Source organism: Corythoichthys intestinalis, chromosome 9 (assembly GCF_030265065.1).
Source record: "Corythoichthys intestinalis isolate RoL2023-P3 chromosome 9, ASM3026506v1, whole genome shotgun sequence".
Classification (NCBI taxonomy): domain Eukaryota; kingdom Metazoa; phylum Chordata; class Actinopteri; order Syngnathiformes; family Syngnathidae; genus Corythoichthys; species Corythoichthys intestinalis.
Window position 1 is genome coordinate 32,235,924 of NC_080403.1, and position 20,556 is coordinate 32,256,479.

The window sequence follows — 20,556 nt, forward strand, 5'->3', positions numbered from 1 at the left end:
TGGGAGTGAGACAAGTGGAATATAAGTGTCGAGGAAGACGCTTGTTTGCACTATGGCCGGTGGTTTAACTTTGTACGTTGTGCATGAATAGAGGTGGCGGACTCTCGTCTTTGTGCATGAGTAGAATTGGCAGATCTGCATCATGAAGAACGCTAGAAAAAATTAAATTGGCCATCCAAGTTGTATGGGAAGTTTTGACGACTCGCGGCGAGAGATCGTTTGCCAAGACTCGCCTCATGCGTAAAGCAGCTATTGCACAGGTATGCCGGGGGAGCCTGGCAGCGTGAAGCAGTGTGAAAAAAGTCCGCCATCACCAACGGGTTTCGAGGGGCCAGTCTGCTGCGTGCCGAAGAGGACCGCACAGGCTCAGGAGTGCATTTGCCTCATTACGGGAGACATTGAAGGCGACAGCGAGGGACTGAGTAGGTGCGTGGCGAAGTGTATCTGAGCGTCTTCATATCCGACACTGAGGATGAAGACTTCCATGGTTTGAGTGCACAGGAGGAAGATGAAGATTGCTAACAAAGACTTATATGTTTTTAATAACCAGCCTAATTTGTGCTGTACCGCCGTGCTGATGCTATGTAACTTCCGTGCCGCTGCGATATAACTGCCGTGTTTGCTGGCGCTGTTTGGAACGAAAAGTTAAGATGTGTTATTAAAATTTGGAAAACTGTGTATTTCTTTGTCAATATCTCATATTACTAAGTGGGCACACGCGGCTTATAGCCAGGAGAGGCTTATGTATGTACAAAATGGTTTTTCCTTTAAAAATATACTGGGTGAGGCTTGCAGTCAGGGGCGCCCAATAGTCCAGAAATTACGTTAAGTGGAAGAATCTGACGCATTAATCTGTTAACTAGCCTTTAACACTCAAAAAACGATGGAGAAAATTATTTGACTAGATTTAAAATGTATATATATATCAGATTAAGACATTACAAATTTGCAGTGTGAAAGTTAGTGTAAGTCAATACAGATTTATTTTGCATTAATCATTTAGCCTATCAATTAATTACATTCATATTGGTGAGATTTGTAGCCCTGACCCCCATTCACCAAATATGTTTGGTCTTATTAATGTCCCGTCCCCTGCAAAAAGTGTACATGCAGGTTATGCTGCTATATTGTCCCTACTAATATTAAGACCAAACCTACGCCCTTGTGGCACGACACATTTTCAATTTTGGCAAAACTTGGAATTGCATTTTGTTACAGTCTCAAAAGACCCTAGTTAAAATGTACCCAGATAGCAGACCGGCGTTGAATAAACATTGACTTCCCATCAAAACAGTAAACAATTTTGAATCAACATTGCAAATACCGATGACACCTGACGTTGAAACAACATTGTTCTATGGTGTGTCAGGCGATGGTTGGGTTAACATTGTTTTATAGTTGATGAAATAATGTTGACAAATAGTTGATTTTTGATTGACTGGGAAATATGATTGAAAAGTCATCGAATGATGGATGAGCGGGAGTTATGGTCAAAAAATAGTTGTGTTCGTGGTTGAGCGGGAAGACAGTGTATCACCTCAAACAAACTCCACTGGAAACGCCTCATTAAAGGATAGCCATATACTGTATAAAGGTAAGCCTGTTGCTTTTATTCAGAGCATTTATCAGCAATGATGTCTTACAGTAGAATAAACCGGGTTTGTCATCAAAGTTGTACATAAAACTGTTTTCCTGACACAGCGTGACAAAGTTGCCGAAATTGTAAGAAACTGTGCATTTGCTGTGATTGGCATACAAGCCAAGACCTACTTAGCACTGGATGTTAGCTAAGTAGAACTTAGTAGAACAGTAAGAAGAGTAAGTTAAGTATGAAGAACAGGCAAACATCATTCTTTTTCCAATTAAAGCGCTAAAATCACTAGATATGACACAATTGAGCCTGGTCTAAATTAATGAATACAAAGGCAGTGCGGTCATGTTTCCATCGTAGCTAGCTAACTAGCTAGCTCTGTTCCCATATGTAGCCCTAATTTGGTTTGGGATTGGTTGAGAAACTCGCTTTACCTCAAAATACTGAAGTATGTTTTAACTAACCCATGACACCTGCTTGAATTCATTGATATGATATAACTGTCGTTTTGTTTGTATTTTTCAGATTCACTGAAGAGGCAGATTGGGATGGCGTTGGTGGCAAAGTTCACAGCAAAGCTCGTCAGACTGAGGAGGAGGCTTAAATTTGAAAAAACTTTACAGAGAGTTAATAAAGTTTTCTATTGCTGTGATTCAATTAAAAATAACCATGAAATCTAGCCAAGTTTATATTTTATTATTTATTCATTTTTAAACCGATATATTTTTTTATTGTTCATATATAATATTTTATTAGTCAGCCTAGCTGTTTCGTCTGTCTGTAAATAAAGCAGAACCTCTTAAGTATGGGCATATTTGAAAGCATTACAAGCATCATAGTTGAAAATGAAGGAAAACATGACATTGATTCCGCGTTGTTCTAATATTATTAATAATGGAAATGATGTTTAGGTTTTGTAAGGATTTCAATGTTGGAACAACATTAATTGAGGGTGCAAAAGTGACGACAAATCAACGTTGGGTGTCAACGTTGATTCAATGATATGATTGACAGCGGAATGTTGATTCAACATCATATCAACGTCTGTCTGCTATCCGGGTTGTTTATGTGACAATTAGAACTACTTTCTCAAAGTAATAGAACTCATTAGATTATTATTTGGGACATTGCAAGGCAAAGGCCCATATGATATGATTCCTTTTTTTTTTAAATGGCATTTCTTTGGTCCAGCTCAATCCACTTAACCGACCGTCACCGTTGAAATGTTAAAATGACTGGGATTTTTGTGCGATGCAGGGAATTTTTCGAATCCCCCCCCCCCCCAAAAAAAAATATTTCCATTTGCCGGTAAACGCGGGCTTTCCGGAAAAAAAAAAAAAATGGTAACTACTGTTGCATAATTTACATTCCAGGATTGTAAGGGGCATAAAAGTTGTATTCAGAATTTGCCCAAAAAATATGGTTCCCCAAAAACTTGCCTATTCATTTCTAATGGGGATGCCGTTGACGGCCATGTACGTCGTTCCATTCATTTCCTATGGCAAACATTTCCCCTTCTTTTTCAATGGTGGGAAAACATAGGATGTGGATAGGATTTTTGACCGCTTACCATTACAGCCCATTGACATTCAACTTGTGCCCTAGTAAGACGATTCCATTGCCAGCCATACACGTCCTAATTTCTCATTCATTTTCAATGGCAGAAAAACATGTATGGTTTTGAATTTTGACCCTACACTTACCATTAGAGCCCATTGATATTTAACTGGTGCACAAGTAAGTTGATGCTACTGACAGGCATGCACATCCATGCCATTGGAAGCAATTTACGTCCAAATTGCCCATTCATTTTCAATGGCAGGAAAATGTGTGTTTTTGATATTTGACCATACATTTAACATTACAGCCCACTGACATTCAACTGGTGCCCAGGTAAGTCGATGCCATTGACAGCCATGCATGTCCATGCCATTGCCGGCCATGTACATCAAAATATCAACAGGAAGTGTCCCCGAAATGTCCCTAAATCAACAGGTAGTGACCTAATAGATCTGTATATACCACAGCAAAGCCCCATCGTAATTTGCCCAGAAATTGCAATTTGTAGTTATTATTATGCAGTTGGTTTCCATTGACAGCTATAGATATTGACTGAAAGTTACAATGGACTAATATTACAAAATATAAAATTATAATATAAAATAATATAATATATAATAATATTAAAAAATAAAAAAATATAATATAATATAATATATATATATATATATATATATATATATATATATATATATATATATATATATGCTTGTTATAAGTATTTGATACACTGCCAATGGGAAAACCCATTGGCAGTGTATCAAATACTTGTTCTCCCCACTGTATATGTATCCTTATACTGCTGCATTATTTTGTTTCTTGTAACTCTTGACTTATTCACTGCCATTTCCAGTTCTAGACATCAAATCCATTTCAACTGGAAAGGATGACATTGAGTGAACATGTTTCACGCCATGGACAGCGATAGACCTCCAATTTGTTTTGACCGGTCAAATTTGATTGGACGTCTATTGCCCTCAATGGCAGCCAATGAGTTAATACATTTTAAAGAGATGGATAGAGTATCCCAAAAAAATACTCCAGTAAAAGTAGCGTTATTTCAAATTAATAGTACTTAAGTAAATTAATCCAAAAATTAAAAAAAAAAAAAAGTATTTGGTGAAAAGAATACTCAAGTCACGAGTAACATTGTGAGTAACTGCTTATGATATTTAACTTTTTTTTTTTTTTTTTTTTAATCAATGTTATTTTTTGTCTCTTTGAACTGTTATTATTATACTTTGAGCACTAAAACAAGAATCCATTACATAACCATATTAAGACAAAGAAATTTGGAAAAATATGTAATTTAATTAGGTGAGAGGGAAAAAAATACAGAAATCATTTTGTGATGTCCCTGATCTGATCACATGAGCAGAAAGTGGGCCATTATTTAGCAGAACGGAATCGGGTGAAAAAGAGAGGAAGTACTGTAACATGTTTGGAACTTGTCTTTAAATAAAAAAAACAAACTTTTCAGTACCAGATCGAAGCTCAATATTGGCAGATTTGCAGAATCATGTGACTCGGGTGCAAAATTATGCGATCGGGACAGCACTAGAAATAAAGCATCATTTGTCCAAAGAGCATGAGTGCCCTCTAATGGAGAAAACATGTTTCCTTTTATGAAACTTAAAAGGATAATATCACCAGTCAATCAGTGCCACATAAAAACTGGGAGACAGGTTAAAATTTGTGTTTTCGAGTCATGTTGACGGCAGCGGTTGATGTCAAATGATTAAATTTTTACGATGCTTTAAAGACACCACGTGATTGAACAAGCCGTCGTAATCATAGAAGCTTGAATCTGTTTGGTATTATGGAGTCTTGTGATTATTGTTGCGATGTCTTTCATTGGTGAAACTGGTAGTGCCACTTTTGGCGTCTTTGGCACAAATAAAGTAAAAGTAAAACGTATGGCGTAGTAAAACTACTCTTATAAGTACATTTTTATTACTTAGGTAAATGTGACGGAGTAAATGTAACGTATTACGACCCACCTCTGGTTCCAACCTTTATTTGCTTTGACATATTCAGTTGTGACTTTTGTCACCCTTGAAACTTGATTTCAAATTCAAAACTATTACTTTACACCACATGGTGGCGCTTGGATGTCATTTTGTGAAAAATTATGTCATGCTTGAAAGCAACTTTGAATTCATAACGCTATTCTTGCATCACAAATGACATTGTTTGACTGCTGTCTCAATAACAATTTCAACTGAGAAGAGCGGCATAATGGCACATGACCAGAGGCAACCAATCACAGTGTGTGAGGTCCACAAGGCAGAAAAATCGGAGTAAATTTGATAAGCTTTTTTTTATTTTATTTTTTTATTTTTTTATGAAAAGAAGACATTAAGAAGTAAAATAACAATTGTTAAAATTCCAAAAGTGAATACAAATTAATTACATATTTTCTGTAGTTAGACTAAATTGTTACAGTGCCTTGCAAAAGTATTCGGCCCCCTTGAACCTTGCAACCTTTCGCCACATTTCAGGCTTCAAACATAAAGACATAAAATTTTAATTTTTTGTCAAGAATCAACAACAAGTGGGACACAATCGTCAAGTGGAACAAAATTTATTGGATAATTTAAACTTTTTTAACAAATAAAAAACTGAAAAGTGGGGCGTGCAATATTATTCGGCCCCCTTGCGTTAAAACTTTGTAGCGCCACCTTTTGCTCCAATTACAGCTGCAAGTCGCTTGGGGTATGTTTCTATCAGTTTTGCACATCGAGAGACTGACATTCTTGCCCATTCTTCCTTGCAAAACAGCTCGAGCTCAGTGAGGTTGGATGGAGAGTGTTTGTGAACAGCAGTCTTCAGCTCTTTCCACAGATTCTCGATTGGATTCAGGTCTGGACTTTGACTTGGCCATTCTAACACCTGGATACGTTTATTTTTGAACCATTCCATTGTAGATTTGGCTTTATGTTTTGGATCATTGTCCTGTTGGAAGATAAATCTCCGTCCCAGTCTCAGGTCTTGTGCAGATGCCAACAGGTTTTCTTCCAGAATGTTCCTGTATTTGGCTGCATCCATCTTCCCGTCAATTGTGGCCAAAAAGTTCAATTTTGGTTTCATCTGACCAGAGCACCTTCTTCCACATGTTTGGTGTGTCTCCCAGGTGGCTTGTGGCAAACTTTAAACGAGACTTTTTATGGATATCCTTGAGAAATGGCTTTATTCTTGCCACTCTTCCATAAAGGCCAGATTTGTGCAGTGTACGACTGATTGTTGTCCTATGGACAGACTCTCCCACCTCAGCTGTAGATCTCTGCAGTTCATCCAGAGTGATCATGGGCCTCTTGGCTGCATCTCTGATCAGTTTTCTCCTTGTTTGAGAAGAAAGTTTGGAAGGACGGCCGGGTCTTGGTAGATTTGCAGTGGTCTGATGCTCCTTCCATTTCAATATGATGGCTTGCACAGTGCTCCTTGAGATGTTTAAAGCTTGGGAAATCTTTTTGTATCCAAATCCGGCTTTAAACTTCTCCACAACAGTATCTCGGACCTGCCTGGTGTGTTCCTTGGTTTTCATAATGCTCTCTGCACTTTAAACAGAACCCTGAGACTATCACAGAGCAGGTGCATTTATATGGAGACTTGATTACACACAGGTGGATTTTATTTATCATCATCGGTCATTTAGGACAACATTGGATCATTCAGAGATCCTCACTGAACTTCTGGAGTGAGTTTGCTGCACTGAAAGTAAAGGGGCCGAATAATATTGCACGCCCCACTTTTCAGTTTTTTATTTGTTAAAAAAGTTTAAATTATCCAATAAATGTTGTTCCACTTCACGATTGTGTCCCACTTGTTGTTGATACTTGACAAAAAAAATAAATTTCATATCTTTATGTTTGAAGCCTGAGATGTGGCGAAAGGTTGCAAGATTCAAGGGGGCTGAATACTTTTGCAAGGCACTGTAAATATTGTAATTAGATGAGTTTTGAGCCTCATAACTTGTTACTCCTCAGCCCTGAACATTTTGAGGCTACAGATGGTGTGAGAAAATATTTTCACGCAGTACAAGAATTCACGTTCACCACCGCATTTACTGCGTTTCATATTTTTGGCCTTGAAGTGTTTTTCATACAAATATTTACTGAAGTTTTGACTTTCGCTGATTAGTGAGTAAGACGTACTCCAGCTTGAAAAATACAAAACATTAGATGTTAAACCTCCTTGTATGACACAGTGCAATATTACACGACTTAAAAATGTCAACAACCACCACAAATTAATATCACTGCCTTTGTAAAGTTTGTCACATTGCTATTGAATCAAAATATATGGTGCACCTAAAGTGTGGTGAATATAATCACGTCATTTTAACTTGCTCAGAGAAAAAGCCTGTTCATAGATACTCTATTCTGAAATATATATTTTGTTAATCCAGTGATTCCATCACTTCCAAGACAACAATGCGAGGTCCTGTCATCACCAGTGTGGTCACTGTCCTGTAGTCCAGGTAGAGTACACACTGTCCATTCACCTGACATAACAATTGTCGCACCTAAAAAAAAATAAAGGCATATTTTCAATGGGACACTTGTTATTTTTTTGATCGCGTTTATATGTTCTTGTTTTGATTGTATTTTAATGTCATGTGCTTCACTTTTATGACCTTTACTCCGGCAGCTGCTGCAGGGCTTCCGGGATCAACAGCTTGCACGTAACAAGGGGCCACACCTCTAAGGACAAAGCCCCAGCCCAATGCATCACCTATCACCTAGGATCACGATGAGAGAATTTTTTAGTTGGGGGGGGGTTTGATAAATAGTGTTATACTCTTCTATAGACAAGTTTCCAAGGTACTTCCGCTTTACTTCCGCATTTCTGCTCGCGACTTCCATTTTTCACTTTCTCTAACCAAAACAACAGTGGAGCTGGAGTGGCATCACTCATCAAAATCCTTCAAAAAAGACTATTTGGGAATAACGCATCCATCTGTCATCATCAGAACATGGAAGGACAACATGGTCATGAAGGCAGATGTGGAACCAAGCCCGTGCCACCACGAAGACCGGGCGTTTATGTAGCTATGTTGCAGCAGTGTTATGGAAGGTATGTTCTTTTTATCCCTGCATTTTCATGTGTCCAGTGCTCCAAAAATACTAAAGCTAAAATCTTGCACATGAAACGACTGGTTGTCTTTAATATTGTTGTTACGATGATGATTGTATTTATGATTATGCATTCATGTTTAATATTATTTACAACAACTACTGTACTGCTGTGGCTGCAACACATGCTAACTGCTGTTAGGCTGCTGCAAATCAGTACGTGTAGGATGGCACAATTATGTAAACGCATAAATGCAAGTGTTACAAGTTTTTTGTTCGTTTGATTACAGGTGGAAAACGCGGTTAGGCAAGGGAAGACAACTTGATGTGCCTCATAACAACACTTACTGTACGTTGATGGACATATATCGAGACTACGTGTATACTACCTTGACGATGGAAGCCTCGACTTATGCTCCACCTTGGTTAATATTTTTCTAATAGTTTTTAAAAATTGGGATTTATTGACCTGTTTTGCACATGCACCAAAATAAAACAACAAGTGGAATCATGTTATCCAAAAGTTTTATTGCGATCAATATCTGCAATAAAAAAGAATGACATACTGTTTGTGTTTGTATGTACATGTGTGATGAGCTCATCACACAACTATAATCTAACCAGATGAACAATACCTTGTAGTATTTCTTTGTAACAACAAATTTTGTGTCAGCCCTTCTGCATTCGGCAACTGTAATATTATTTGTAATTTTGCCTCATTTTGGTCACCCAAATGGCCGGCGTATCAGTCTACGCTTAATGTTAAAACAGGCTCAACAGATTGTTAGAATTTTGTCCACGAACGATCAACGAAGTGATAAGAACAAACGCACAACACAGAAAGCCACGGAGCCTCATCTACGTCGTGCTGAATCCATTTTTGGAGATTCCATGGGTTCCTCTGGTTTGATTTTGCAGATTTAAATTTGTCTACACACTGCTGACTTCAACCGCACTTCATGTTGTTCTGTATAAATCAGAAGTCCGTAGCAGAAAATGTCAAAAATGGCGGCGCCCATGTTTTGCTCAGGAAACTTGTCTATAGAATATCTGAAATTTTCAAAATTTTCCTTGCCTTTTTCTGACAAAATGATTACAATGTAAAAGAAACAGAACGATGACACCATTGCAATATGTCCTCTGTAAAAGTCTTCATAAATAACACAATCGCTTGTGATATGCCGTGGCTAATCTTTAAAAAATGACATTATATCCCTTCCGATTGCCCCCATTTATGCAGTTTAGTGTCAAGGTTGAGCTGTAGTCTATCCCAGTTGACTTTGGCAGCGTAGACCCTCAAGAGAGAATAGGCAAGCCACAATAAAGAAAGACTAAAAGAAAAAAACATATTTTACTAATGCCTCTAGCAACTCACCGTCAACACTCTTTTGGAAAAATGTGCTCCTGGTGCCAGCAACTCCTCACATGTAAAATGTCTTTTTAGAACTGCAAGACCAACAGTTAATCATATATTTCCTATCTTTGCCAAAAGAATTATACAGTACAGCACTTTAATTGTATACTTGCCTGATTTAGGGTTACATCTTATGACTGGGGTTGAAGACAGCTGAACAATCGGGGGAAATCCTGCAGCATCAAGCTGCAGGGAATTCAAACTGCCTCGGCAGCCACTGGTCACCTGCTTCTGGTCTTTACTGGCTCCGACTATCATTAAATTATGGGTGAATTACTTTAAGAGGAATATTCTAGAACAGAAAACTTGCATTTCTCTTACCTGACTGGAAGCCATTGGCAGCCTCCTGTGGTGAACCTTTGTGCAGAAAAAATGGACTATCAGGGTGGCTGTCCTCTTGTGTGGACACCACTGTGCCTACATAACCGTCTTGCTTGCTTTCACAAAGCAGTTCAGACAAGCGTCGTCTGCGGCGAAAATTGATGCAGAACTGATAGAGTAGTCCACTATCAAAGAAATCGTGTTTTTTGGCTACTAATGATTGAAAGAAAGGGGGAAAAAACATGCAAGAACTGTTGTTTAGTTTTTTTTGTCATTGATTGTCCACCAACTCGGATGGTTGCTGTTCTTTCACCATGCTGAATGATGCCTTGGCCTTGTAAAGCACGGCACAACTCCAGACCCTGGGACCGGCTTACCGCCTCTCCGATTTGAAGGAGCCAATCAATCAGCTGGCAGCCAGGAAAAGAGCGCTGATACGAAACACCCTGCTCCTCTCTTAGCTGCAGAATTGAGTGCTTGTCTGCAATGAGACTACCAAAATAAGAACACAAATTGTGTTCTGTGTTAGAAATAAGCCTATCTGTATCGTTTCAGACCTGGTTGGACTTTTATTCACAATGCGCGCTTACTGCTCATACAATCGTTGTCCTCTCATGAATATTTTCACTTCTGTGTTGAAGGGAAATGTGCCATCATCTTTGCGGAAACGATAGAGCAATTTGGCATCCTTGAATTCGGACCACTTATCGCAAACTACCTCAAAAACAACAACAAAAAAGGAAAGCTTGATTGTCGTATCCTGAAATAAATCATGTTAGCGTTACACTCTCTTAGATGAGGCTTGTCTTGGTGCTTTCTCTTACCGTGATGAACAATGTCCTGATCCATGAGGTGCTGCATCAGACGCACAGCTGTTGTCCGATCTGGAGCCTCCTTATGGTTCACGAGCCAGGCTATCAGCTCCTCCGCTTCAAAGCAGTTAGGATATGTCCGTAGGTGGTACCGTCTGTCCTTGATCAGTTTTCCATCGTGAAGCCGCAACCTTCAAGGAAGTTTTGCTCACCCACCTGACTTTGATGTGACTTTGCAACGTGACCACATTTTAAATCATACCTCAGTTGTTCTCCTGCAATCATGACTTCAGCCTTGTGTTGCCGAGCCATGGCTTTTCTCTTGACGCTACCTGTTCGCTCCATGTGTTAATCTAATGGCTAAAGAGAAAAAGTAACGCTGATCGGCGCTTGTGGCCCTTTAGTGTTTACATATCATACACTCGGACCAAAAATAATGTGGGAAAGATGTTATGTATACACAGATGAAGAGAAGTAATGACGGTCAATAAATCAGACTGTAGCAGCTTTTTTCCACCAGAAATTGCGTTTTTATTTTTATACCACTCTGATTTTAATCACTCAATGGGAAATGCAATCTACACTTTGCTGTGTATTTAATGTTGCACTCCAACCAGATCACTCACATGTAGGCATGAAAGGAGAAGGATTATGTATATATGGGGCCTGAAAACAGTATTGCAGCTTCTTAGCTGTTGCTCAAGGGCACCTTGACGTTATAGTCAGTAAGCAGACTAGCATCCCTGCAATATTGTCTGTGTTATTTATTTATTTAATTTGACATCAGGACTTGAAACCTGACCAGTCTGTTGGCCCCAAATTTTCCATTTTTTTTGGATAAATATTTCCGGCTTGTTTTTACTAAAGTATATGCATTAAAATTGTGAAAAAAGGCATGTTTAATCAGTTTGAAACTATAGGTAAGTTTCACTTTTTGACCAAGTTTTCTGTGATGCTATTATTATTATTATTTCTTGGGGGTTGGTGGTGTTTTTTCTTTTTAAATAAAATATTAAAAAGGCCCTTAACTTTTTTTTTTTTTTTTTTTTTTTTTTAAAAACCTGTCCTGTTCAGCTGTTTGACACAGAGAATGGAAGTCTAAGTGCCCGGATTCTGAACAGTTTTAATGTTTCACATGGAGAGTCTGACATACTCCCATTGTGATCATTCAAAATACCTTTTTATTATGACAAAGCAGCGAACAGGAAGGGATTATGGGGGGACAGAAGAAAAGAAATACAAGAGAAGAAAGAAAAGAAACACATACACAAACAACAACAAGAAATACATTGAACATCTAAACTAGTTACTAATATGCTGGTGCTATTGTCAGCGAGATGTATTTCCAGTTTACACCATGTGGGGGCCAATTGGCCAGTGAAAGAGGAGAATGGGGGTGGGGGTGTCTATAACACTATAAGCTAAGTGATTGAAAGGGGTAGAGTGTACACAAATCAGTTCTGTGATCTAGAACCCAGTAATCGTGTGAATCTCTTATGAGTGTAAGCCCGTTGGCAACCAACCCTACGCCGCCGCATCGCCAATCCCGGCACCGGAACCCCCAACCCGAGCATGCCCTACCACATCCAGCAGCACGCAAGCCCCACCGGGCGCGCGACAGCCACGCAGACGGGCGGAGAGACCGCGCGGGCGCCAACCCAGGGCCACGGCCCCCACCCAGCCAGCCCGGGGCAGCCCATCCCTCCTCCCTCCGCCCAGCAAAGGAGCCACCGTCCCCCCCCCGGGACCCAGGGTGGTCCCTCGGGCCACCCGCGCGCCCATCAACCGGCCTTCAGGGATGGCAGGAGGGGACGCATCACCAACCCCACGCCTACACCCACCCCCCGCCCGTCCACCCGGGCCACGAGCCACAGCCACAGCCCCCCAACCGGCACGGCACGCCACGGGACCCCCAGCGGCCCACCAAGCCCCAGGCAAGGCAGGGTCCCCCGCCGGTGCAGGCGACACCCCGCTGATACACAGGCGCCCAGCCAGCGACCCGCGACGGAGCGCAGGGCGGATGCCCAGCCAGAGAAGAGAGGGGAAGGCGGAGGCAGGAGAACGCCCAGGGACTGCCACGGGGCGATGCAAGATCGGAGACCCGACCCCCCAACCCACTCCCGCGGCCGGCAGCCGAGGCAGAGGGGAGGCCACACCCCGGGAGCCACGCCATATAGAGGCCCGTAACTAGTTTAAGAATTTGTTCAATTTTGTGTGGTTTTATACAGAACATCTCTGCATAGGGAAAGTCTTCCAATACAGTACAGTGATCCTTAGGTACTTCACGCCCTCAGTCCATCGCAGGTTTTTTTTTTAAAAAAGGAAAATAATACTGCATTTAATTGTTTATTCATTTTATTTTATAGAGCTATCCCGATCCGATCACGTAGTCTCTCCACTATTCCTCCTGCCTCTTTTCTTGGTCAGGCAGTGCACTGGAGTTTCTTATTAAAGCTAACAATGATTGACAGACTTTAAGGTTTGATCTTGCCAGAGACGCTTGGAAGCCTTCAAAGTGCCGCATGCGTCAATCATTGTTTAACTTGTTAAACAGTTGCTGTGGCAACTCATTGTGTGTAAGGGAGCAGCTTGAGCAGATTTGAATGTACTCACTCAATGAAGCATTTAATAAAGACATGCATCATTTTTCAACTTTATTTTTGTTTAAAAATAACTAGGTGGGACAGTAACATGTTTAAAACTTATCATAATTATTACATTTGAAGTGCTTAAACATATATATATATATTATTATTATTATTATTATTATTATTATTATACTTTGGGAGAAAGTGGGTAAAAAAAACATGCCAAACAACAGACTGAACTATTAATTAATGATTAATTAATTTAATTGATCATTTCAAAAGAATTAAAATAACAAGTCTTTTTAACTAGTAAGTAATTTTAATAAATTAAAAGTTATATTGACTTGATGTTGTTGCACTTGTAAAGCATGAAATTAAAACTTAAAGTTATATACAATACTTGTATCCAGCTAGTTATTGTTTATATATATACAGTGCCTTGCAAAAGTATTCGGCCCCCTTGAATCTTGCAACCTTTTGCCACATTTCAGGCTTCAAACATAAAGATATGAAATTTAATTTTTTAGTCAAGAATCAACAACAAGTGGGACACAATCGTGAAGTGGAACAACATTTATTGGATAATTTAAATTTTTTAACAAATAAAAAACTGAAAAGTGGGGCGTGCAATATTGTTCGGCCCCTTTACTTTCAGTGCAGCAAACTCACTCCAGAAGTTCAGTGAGGATCTCTGAATGATCCAATGTTGTCCTAAATGACCGATGATGATAAATAGAATCCACCTGTGTGTAATCAAGTCTCCGTATAAATCCACCTGCTCTGTGATAGTCTCAGGGTTCTGAAAAGATTTCCCAAGCTTTAAACATCTCAAGGAGCACTGTGCAAGCCATCATATTGAAATGGAAGGAGCATCAGACCACTGCAAATCTACCAAGACCCGGCCGTCCTTCCAAACTTTCTTCTCAAACAAGGAGAAAACTGATCAGAGATGCAGCCAAGAGGCCCATGATCACTCTGGATGAACTGCAGAGATCTACAGCTGAGGTGGGAGAGTCTGTCCTTAGGACAACAATCAGTCGTACACTGCATAAATCTGGCCTTTATGGAAGAGTGGCAAGAAGAAAGCCATTCCTCAAAGATATCCATAAAAGGTCTCGTTTAAAGTTTGCCACAAGCCACCTGGGAGACACACCAAACATGTGGAAGAAGGTGCTCTGGTCAGATGAAACCAAAATTGAACTTTTTGGCCACAATGCAAAACGATATGTTTGGCGTAAAAGCAACACAGCTCATCACCCTGAACACACCATCCCCACTGTCAAACATGGTGGTGGCAGTATCATGGTTTGGGCCTGCTTTTCTTCAGCAGGGACAGGGAAGATGGTTAAAATTGACGGGAAGATGGATGCAGCCAAATACAGGAACATTCTGGAAGAAAACCTGTTTGTATCTGCACAAGACCTGAGACTGGGACGGAGATTTATCTTCCAACAGGACAATGATCCAAAACATAAAGCCAAATCTACAATGGAATGGTTCAAAAATAAACGTATCCAGGTGTTAGAATGGCCAAGTCAAAGTCCAGACCTGAATCCAATCGAGAATCTGTGGAAAGAGCTGAAGACTGCTATTCACAAACACTCTCCATCCAACCTCACTGAGCTCGAGCTGTTTTGCAAGGAAGAATGGGCAAGAATGTCAGTCTCTCGATGTGCAAAACTGATAGAAACATACCCCAAGCGACTTGCAGCTGTAATTGGAGCAAAAGGTGGCGCTACAAAGTATTAACGCAAGGGGGCCGAATAATATTGCACGCCCCACTTTTCAGTTTTTTATTTGTTAAAAAAGTTTAAATTATCCAATAAATTTTGTTCCACTTCACGATTGTGTCCCACTTGTTGTTGATTCTTGACAAAAAATTTAAATTTTGTATCTTTATGTTTGAAGCCTGAAATGTGGCGAAAGGTTGCAAGATTCAAGGGGGCCGAATACTTTTGCAAGGCACTGTATATAAATATATATATACCGTAATGGTTTTGGCACATTCTTTTTTAATCACCCTGTATTTATCTCTTTCCAATGCTCAATCTGAAAAAATACATTGAACCCAAAGGGGGCGCTACCTCATGGTTTTTCACTCATCGCGTGGGTTCTGGTCCCCATTAACCGCGAAAAACGAGAGATCCCTGTTTTTTTTGTTTGTTTGTTTTCTTTTCTTTTTTTTTATACTCATTTCTGGACCCCTGTGGTTAATCAAATGGCCATGAGATGTCAGTATTGACTAGAGGCGCTTCAGATGAACGCCAGTCATGGTGGCGGTTGAATTGTGTTACATAAACATTTTTTGTTGTTGAGTAAGCGCAACAAGGCCAGTCTTGGTTTACTGATTGATTGTTGTTTTGTTTTTTAAGAAAGCCTGACTGATTTATGCAGTTTTCTAGTTCTCTTTTAACTCTTTGGCTGCCATTGACGGCGCTAGGCGTCCAATCCATTTTGATTTGATACTTCTGTACTCATGCGTACAACTGCAAACCTTCGCAGTCGAAATGGATTGGACGTGACGTCAACGGTACTGAAAGAGTTTAAATGAATTGAACGTATTAATGCATATGTATTAACTAGTAAAATGCATTAAGTTGGTGCAAGTCAGACAAGTTTCTAACTAGATGCAGGGAGAAAACGTGTGCGCATGACGTATAGGCCTATGCGTGTCGGTCAAGTGATGGTCACGAGCAGCTCTCCTATATGCAAATATCTTCCCATGCGCTGTGATTGGTGAGCAGCGTGGAGGTGTCGTCTGGAGGGCGGTGACACGGATCCTGTGCAGCTTTATGAACTAAATGTGCCCCCTCTTTGCACAGTTTTTAGACGAGTGCGTCAAGTCTTCATGCATGACAGTTACTTTCGACTGGATGTTGTTGGACACGCTTTTTTCACTTCTGGGTGGACATTGAATTTTTATGAAGGTTTTTGGGACGTGTGAGTACGAATTGATCGACTGCTGAACAAGTTGTGGACATTCCGGAGCTCTTGCAGGAGACGATCCAAAGGTGATGATGAGCACCGAGGCGCACTCGCATTTGGGACTGCATAAACCCCCAATGAGTTTCGTCAGCGATTTCGACTTAATGAAGTTCGGCGTGAAAAAGGAGGCGATGCAGGCGATAGAACGCTCCCTCATCGGGCCGTGCACCCAGCTCCACAGACCGGACTCTGTGTCGTCCACCCCTGGGAGCACACCTGGCAACTCGATGCCCTCGTCGCCAAACCTCCCTCCGAACGAGTTGCGAAATAACCCCGATGACTCGTTTTGGATTGCAAACAACGGGGGTTACCCTCATCCGCAAATGTACCCTCAATCTTTTGGGCTGACCCCCGAGGACGCAGTCGAGGCCCTCATCGGGGCCACGACGCAGCAGGGACATCCTCCAGCGGCTCACGGCCACCAGCAACCACCTTTCCCGGTTGAGTACGAAGGCTATAACCAGCTCGGCGAGACTGCGCATCACTACTCTGAGCTCTCGGCCCCGCCAGATATGCTCCCCGGTAGCCACTGCCAAGATCCATATCTCAAGAATGACATGAGCAGCGCATCCCCTCAGTCCCCAGACGAAGTCAGCGGAGCGCACCGTAACCACCCCCACCTTCAGGGGCAGCACAGGCGAAGCAACGCCGAATTGCACTTCTCAGACGACCAGCTGGTGTCCATGTCGGTCAGGGAGCTCAATCGGCTCCTGCGTGGACTCGGCAAGGACGAAGTCATGCGTCTGAAGCAGAAGCGGCGGACCCTGAAAAACCGAGGCTACGCACAATCGTGTCGCTACAAGCGCGTCCAGCAGAAACACATTTTGGAGCACGAGAAGACCAGCTTGGTGTCCCAGGTCGAGCAGCTCAAACATGAACTGAACAGGCTCGTCCGGGAGAGGGATGCGTACAAACTTAAGTGCGAGAAACTGTCCGGTGCAAACTGTTACCACGAAACCGGGTCAACTAGTGACAATCCATCCTCGCCCGAGTATATTATGTGAGTTGTGTTGATTGTACTGTAGCTACTTTTCAATAACCAGCAGTCAACTTCGTTTTTCAACAATCACCTCCTGTTCGTTTATTTCATCATGTAAGACTCAAATATACCAAATGTTTGTAAAGCGATTCAACAAGTGATGAATGAAGACGCCCAATGTAGCATGCATGCAGGACATGTGTGAGCAGTTTATAGAGACATATCTGCATTTTGTGTGAAATTACCTACTTGAAATCATCCCTTGCAGTTTCCTTTTTGTTCGTTTTCCACCTGATTTTTGCATTGCATTTTTATTATCACTTGTGAGTTCCTCTTTCTTAAAATACATATTGAAGACAATGATGCTAGTTTTCTCTGCAGCATTATTTTTACTCAGCTGATTCTGCTGGACAGATGTCTTCTTTACTTGCTTGTATTTTTTAAAAAGAAAACACAGTTATGCAAATTGTTGTTTTTCCACATACTATGGATCAATAAAACTTGTGACTTTTTATATCATGCCTCATCTCTTTGTGGAGTAAATTGTCTTATCTTGGTACATTCTGTTCATATGGAGAAGCTAATTTCAGAAGATTTTAATAATTCACATATCCACACAGTAAACTTTAAATGCACACTTGAGGATGCATCTAAAATATCGGCAGGTTAGTTAGTTCAAACTTATTCAGCCCCCACTGTAGTATAGTTTTATAGTATGACATTATTATTTTGTTCTTATTCATTATCTGATCAAATTAAAATGTATAAAATTGACAATATTACACTTAAATCGTTGTTTGATCAATTGTCAGACTTGCTACAACACTATTTGGCAATCGGGGTTGTTATGAACAGTACATATGGTTTGTTTAAAAAAAAAAAAAAAAAAGGCAGAACAATTACATTAAGTGTAACATTATAACAATTTTATTGTTTGTGATATATAGTTATTTTTCCTCAATCAAATGAGTGAAAATGATTTTTCATTTTTGATGGCTATTAAAAAAAAAATCCATGAAAAAATGGTGGCAAATTAAACGACAAGTTCTTTCTCTCCTTCCATGACCTTTAACAGTTAAGGAACGTTGCTTCCTGCGGGATCCTGACATGTGAAAGCACAGGAGGCTGGCTGGCAGGGGCTGTGGGGCACAGATAAAACACAGTGGAAATCAGGCTTCCCCTCATCTCCCTTCCTCAGACAAACAAATCACATCTGTATTCAGTGACAGAGGAAGAGCGAAGCGGCAATCCACGGCAGCCGGTTCCAGTCCACACTCCTCTGGACACTTAAAGAGGAATGTTTGCACTTGATACCTTTTCTTCTTTTCTGCACTGTTTGCCACTTTGTAATCCACAAGCCTGTTTCCTCAACACATTTCCTTCACAGTTCAGGAGTGCAATAATATTTGGATGACCAATCTGCTTCCAAGGCCAATGTGATAAGTGGTCTCATTGAGAACTGACATTCTACCTAGCTCCAGTGAGCCTTCCACTGTCACAGAAGGCTTGCCAGTTTTCTCTTGTTGTGTGAAAGTTCAGCTAAGCAGGTGGGTCACTTAATGGCACCGTCTTTTTTTTACTGGACACCAGGTTCTCTCATGTTTGACCCCTGATAGCCCTCTGCTTACCCTACTCACCACAGGTGCAAAAGCACTTTCCCTCGAAAAACAGGCATTGGCCCTGGAGCCTTTCCTGCTCTTCTGGGCCCGCATGAATCATGCAGCAGATAGTATGGTGTAAAATTCTGTCACCGCTTTCAAAATGGCAATTCCAGCACAATATAAATTGAGACCAAATGAGCTGTGTCAAAAATGTCAGTTTTACAAGAAAAATAAATTTGCATAATGATAGGACCGTATTGATACGTCACGAGGGGTTTTTCTCGACAATATGCCTGTCAACAGTGCTTATACAGTGTAACACAATTTACCATTCTAATAATTATAAAAGCATTATGCAATTTTTCCAAGTTGTACAGATGTGCCTAAGGTTGCGAGTGAGTCTATATGGCATTAAATTAAACCACTCAATTTTTAAAATATTATATGTATTAACCTGCTTTTTGTGAGGTTTAAGTCCATTAGTCAAATGACTGCTGTGAGGAAAGGGTAATTCTTATGTACCGTAATTTCAGACCTATACCTATTTTCTAAGTGGGTGAACTTGCAAAATCACAATGGGTGGAAATACTTCTGCTCCTCACTGTGTATATATATACAGTCATGTAAAAAATAGGAAACCAAATGGAAGCCCGTGTGTTTTCTAACATATTTGGTTATATGGATATTTAATATACATTTTTAACAATCTTCAGAGATTCAAGTAATAGAACTAAACTATTAAAACTGAAAAACAGATTTGTTCTAACTTTCTGTAAAATGTCATTTTAAATAAATGCAATTTCTGTTGAGAAATAAATTAGGACACCCCCTCATTCGATCCCACTTAAAATGGCTAAAATCACACACAGGTGTATCACATCAGGTGCACATAATTAGAACATCATTGCCCAGTGTTTTGAAGGAGGCATGCCTTATTTAAACCTCCCATTTCGCTTGGTCTGCCCCTGACTGTTGAAGTGAGAGAAAACACCATGGTAAGATTGAAGGACCTGTAAGAGGCCTTAAGAAAGAAGATTGTCGACGCTTCTGAGTCTGGTAAGGGATTTCAAAAGACCCCAAAATAATATAAAATCAGCAATTCCACTGTCCGGAAAATAGTCTACAAGTGGAGGACATTCAAAACTACTGCCAACATGCCCAGGTCTGGCCGCCCAAGCAAGTTCACCCCAAGAGCAGACCGCAAGATGTTAAAAGAAGTCTCCAAAAGCCCTAAAATGTCATCACGGGACCTATAGCAGCACTGTTGATGTGAAAGTGCACGCCTGGACAATCAGAAAGAGACTTCACAAGTTTAACCTTCATGGGAGGTGTGCAAGGAGGAAACCTTAGCTTTCAAAAAAGAACATGAAAGACAGACTGAAGTTTGCCAGAGTGAATGTAGACAAAGACCAGGGCTTCTGGAATAATGTTCTTTGGACAGATGAATCTAAAATCGAATTATTTGGACACCAGAACAGAGGACATGTTTGGTATAAATTCTATCATGTATCAGAGGGTGCTTGATGAACATGTAAGGTCATCTGTGAAAAAATTGAAGTTGAAGCGAAGCTGGACCCTGCAACATGCAATGACCCAAAACATACCAGTAAATCCACCAAGGACTGGCCGA

At 40.5% G+C, this 20,556-nt stretch overlaps 2 protein-coding genes across 2 annotated transcripts; one reads left to right on the plus strand and one right to left on the minus strand.

Annotated features, from left to right (window-relative positions):
* Positions 1-5,768: 5,768 nt before the first annotated feature.
* Positions 5,769-11,131, minus strand: si:dkeyp-97e7.9 (DEP domain-containing mTOR-interacting protein). The gene is made up of 9 exons (XM_057846507.1): positions 11,036-11,131; positions 10,786-10,964; positions 10,552-10,675; positions 10,275-10,453; positions 9,962-10,174; positions 9,754-9,891; positions 9,602-9,672; positions 7,788-7,892; positions 5,769-7,676 (listed from the first exon to the last, which is right to left on the minus strand). Exons 1-9 carry the CDS (start codon positions 11,116-11,118, stop codon positions 7,551-7,553), a joined length of 1,218 nt encoding a protein of 405 aa, XP_057702490.1. The 5' UTR covers positions 11,119-11,131; the 3' UTR covers positions 5,769-7,550.
* A 5,059-nt stretch (positions 11,132-16,190) lies between these two features.
* On the plus strand, positions 16,191-17,839 carry mafbb (v-maf avian musculoaponeurotic fibrosarcoma oncogene homolog Bb). Its single transcript, XM_057846233.1, has one exon. The coding sequence runs from the start codon at positions 16,376-16,378 to the stop codon at positions 17,348-17,350; it is 975 nt and encodes a 324-aa protein (XP_057702216.1). The 5' UTR covers positions 16,191-16,375; the 3' UTR covers positions 17,351-17,839.
* The last annotated feature ends 2,717 nt before the right edge of the window (positions 17,840-20,556 follow it).

Coding starts and splice junctions, on each gene's coding strand:
- si:dkeyp-97e7.9 (XM_057846507.1), bottom strand. CDS start 11,118: ATGGAGCGAACAGGTAGCGTCAAGAGAAAAGCCATGGCTCGGCAACAC. Junction 10,965..11,035: donor ATTGCAGGAGAACAACTGAG/GTATGATTTAAA, acceptor ACTTCCTTGAAG/GTTGCGGCTTCACGATGGAA. Junction 9,892..9,961: donor TGCCAATGGCTTCCAGTCAG/GTAAGAGAAATG, acceptor ATTTAATGATAG/TCGGAGCCAGTAAAGACCAG.
- mafbb (XM_057846233.1), top strand. CDS start 16,376: ATGATGAGCACCGAGGCGCACTCGCATTTGGGACTGCATAAACCCCCA.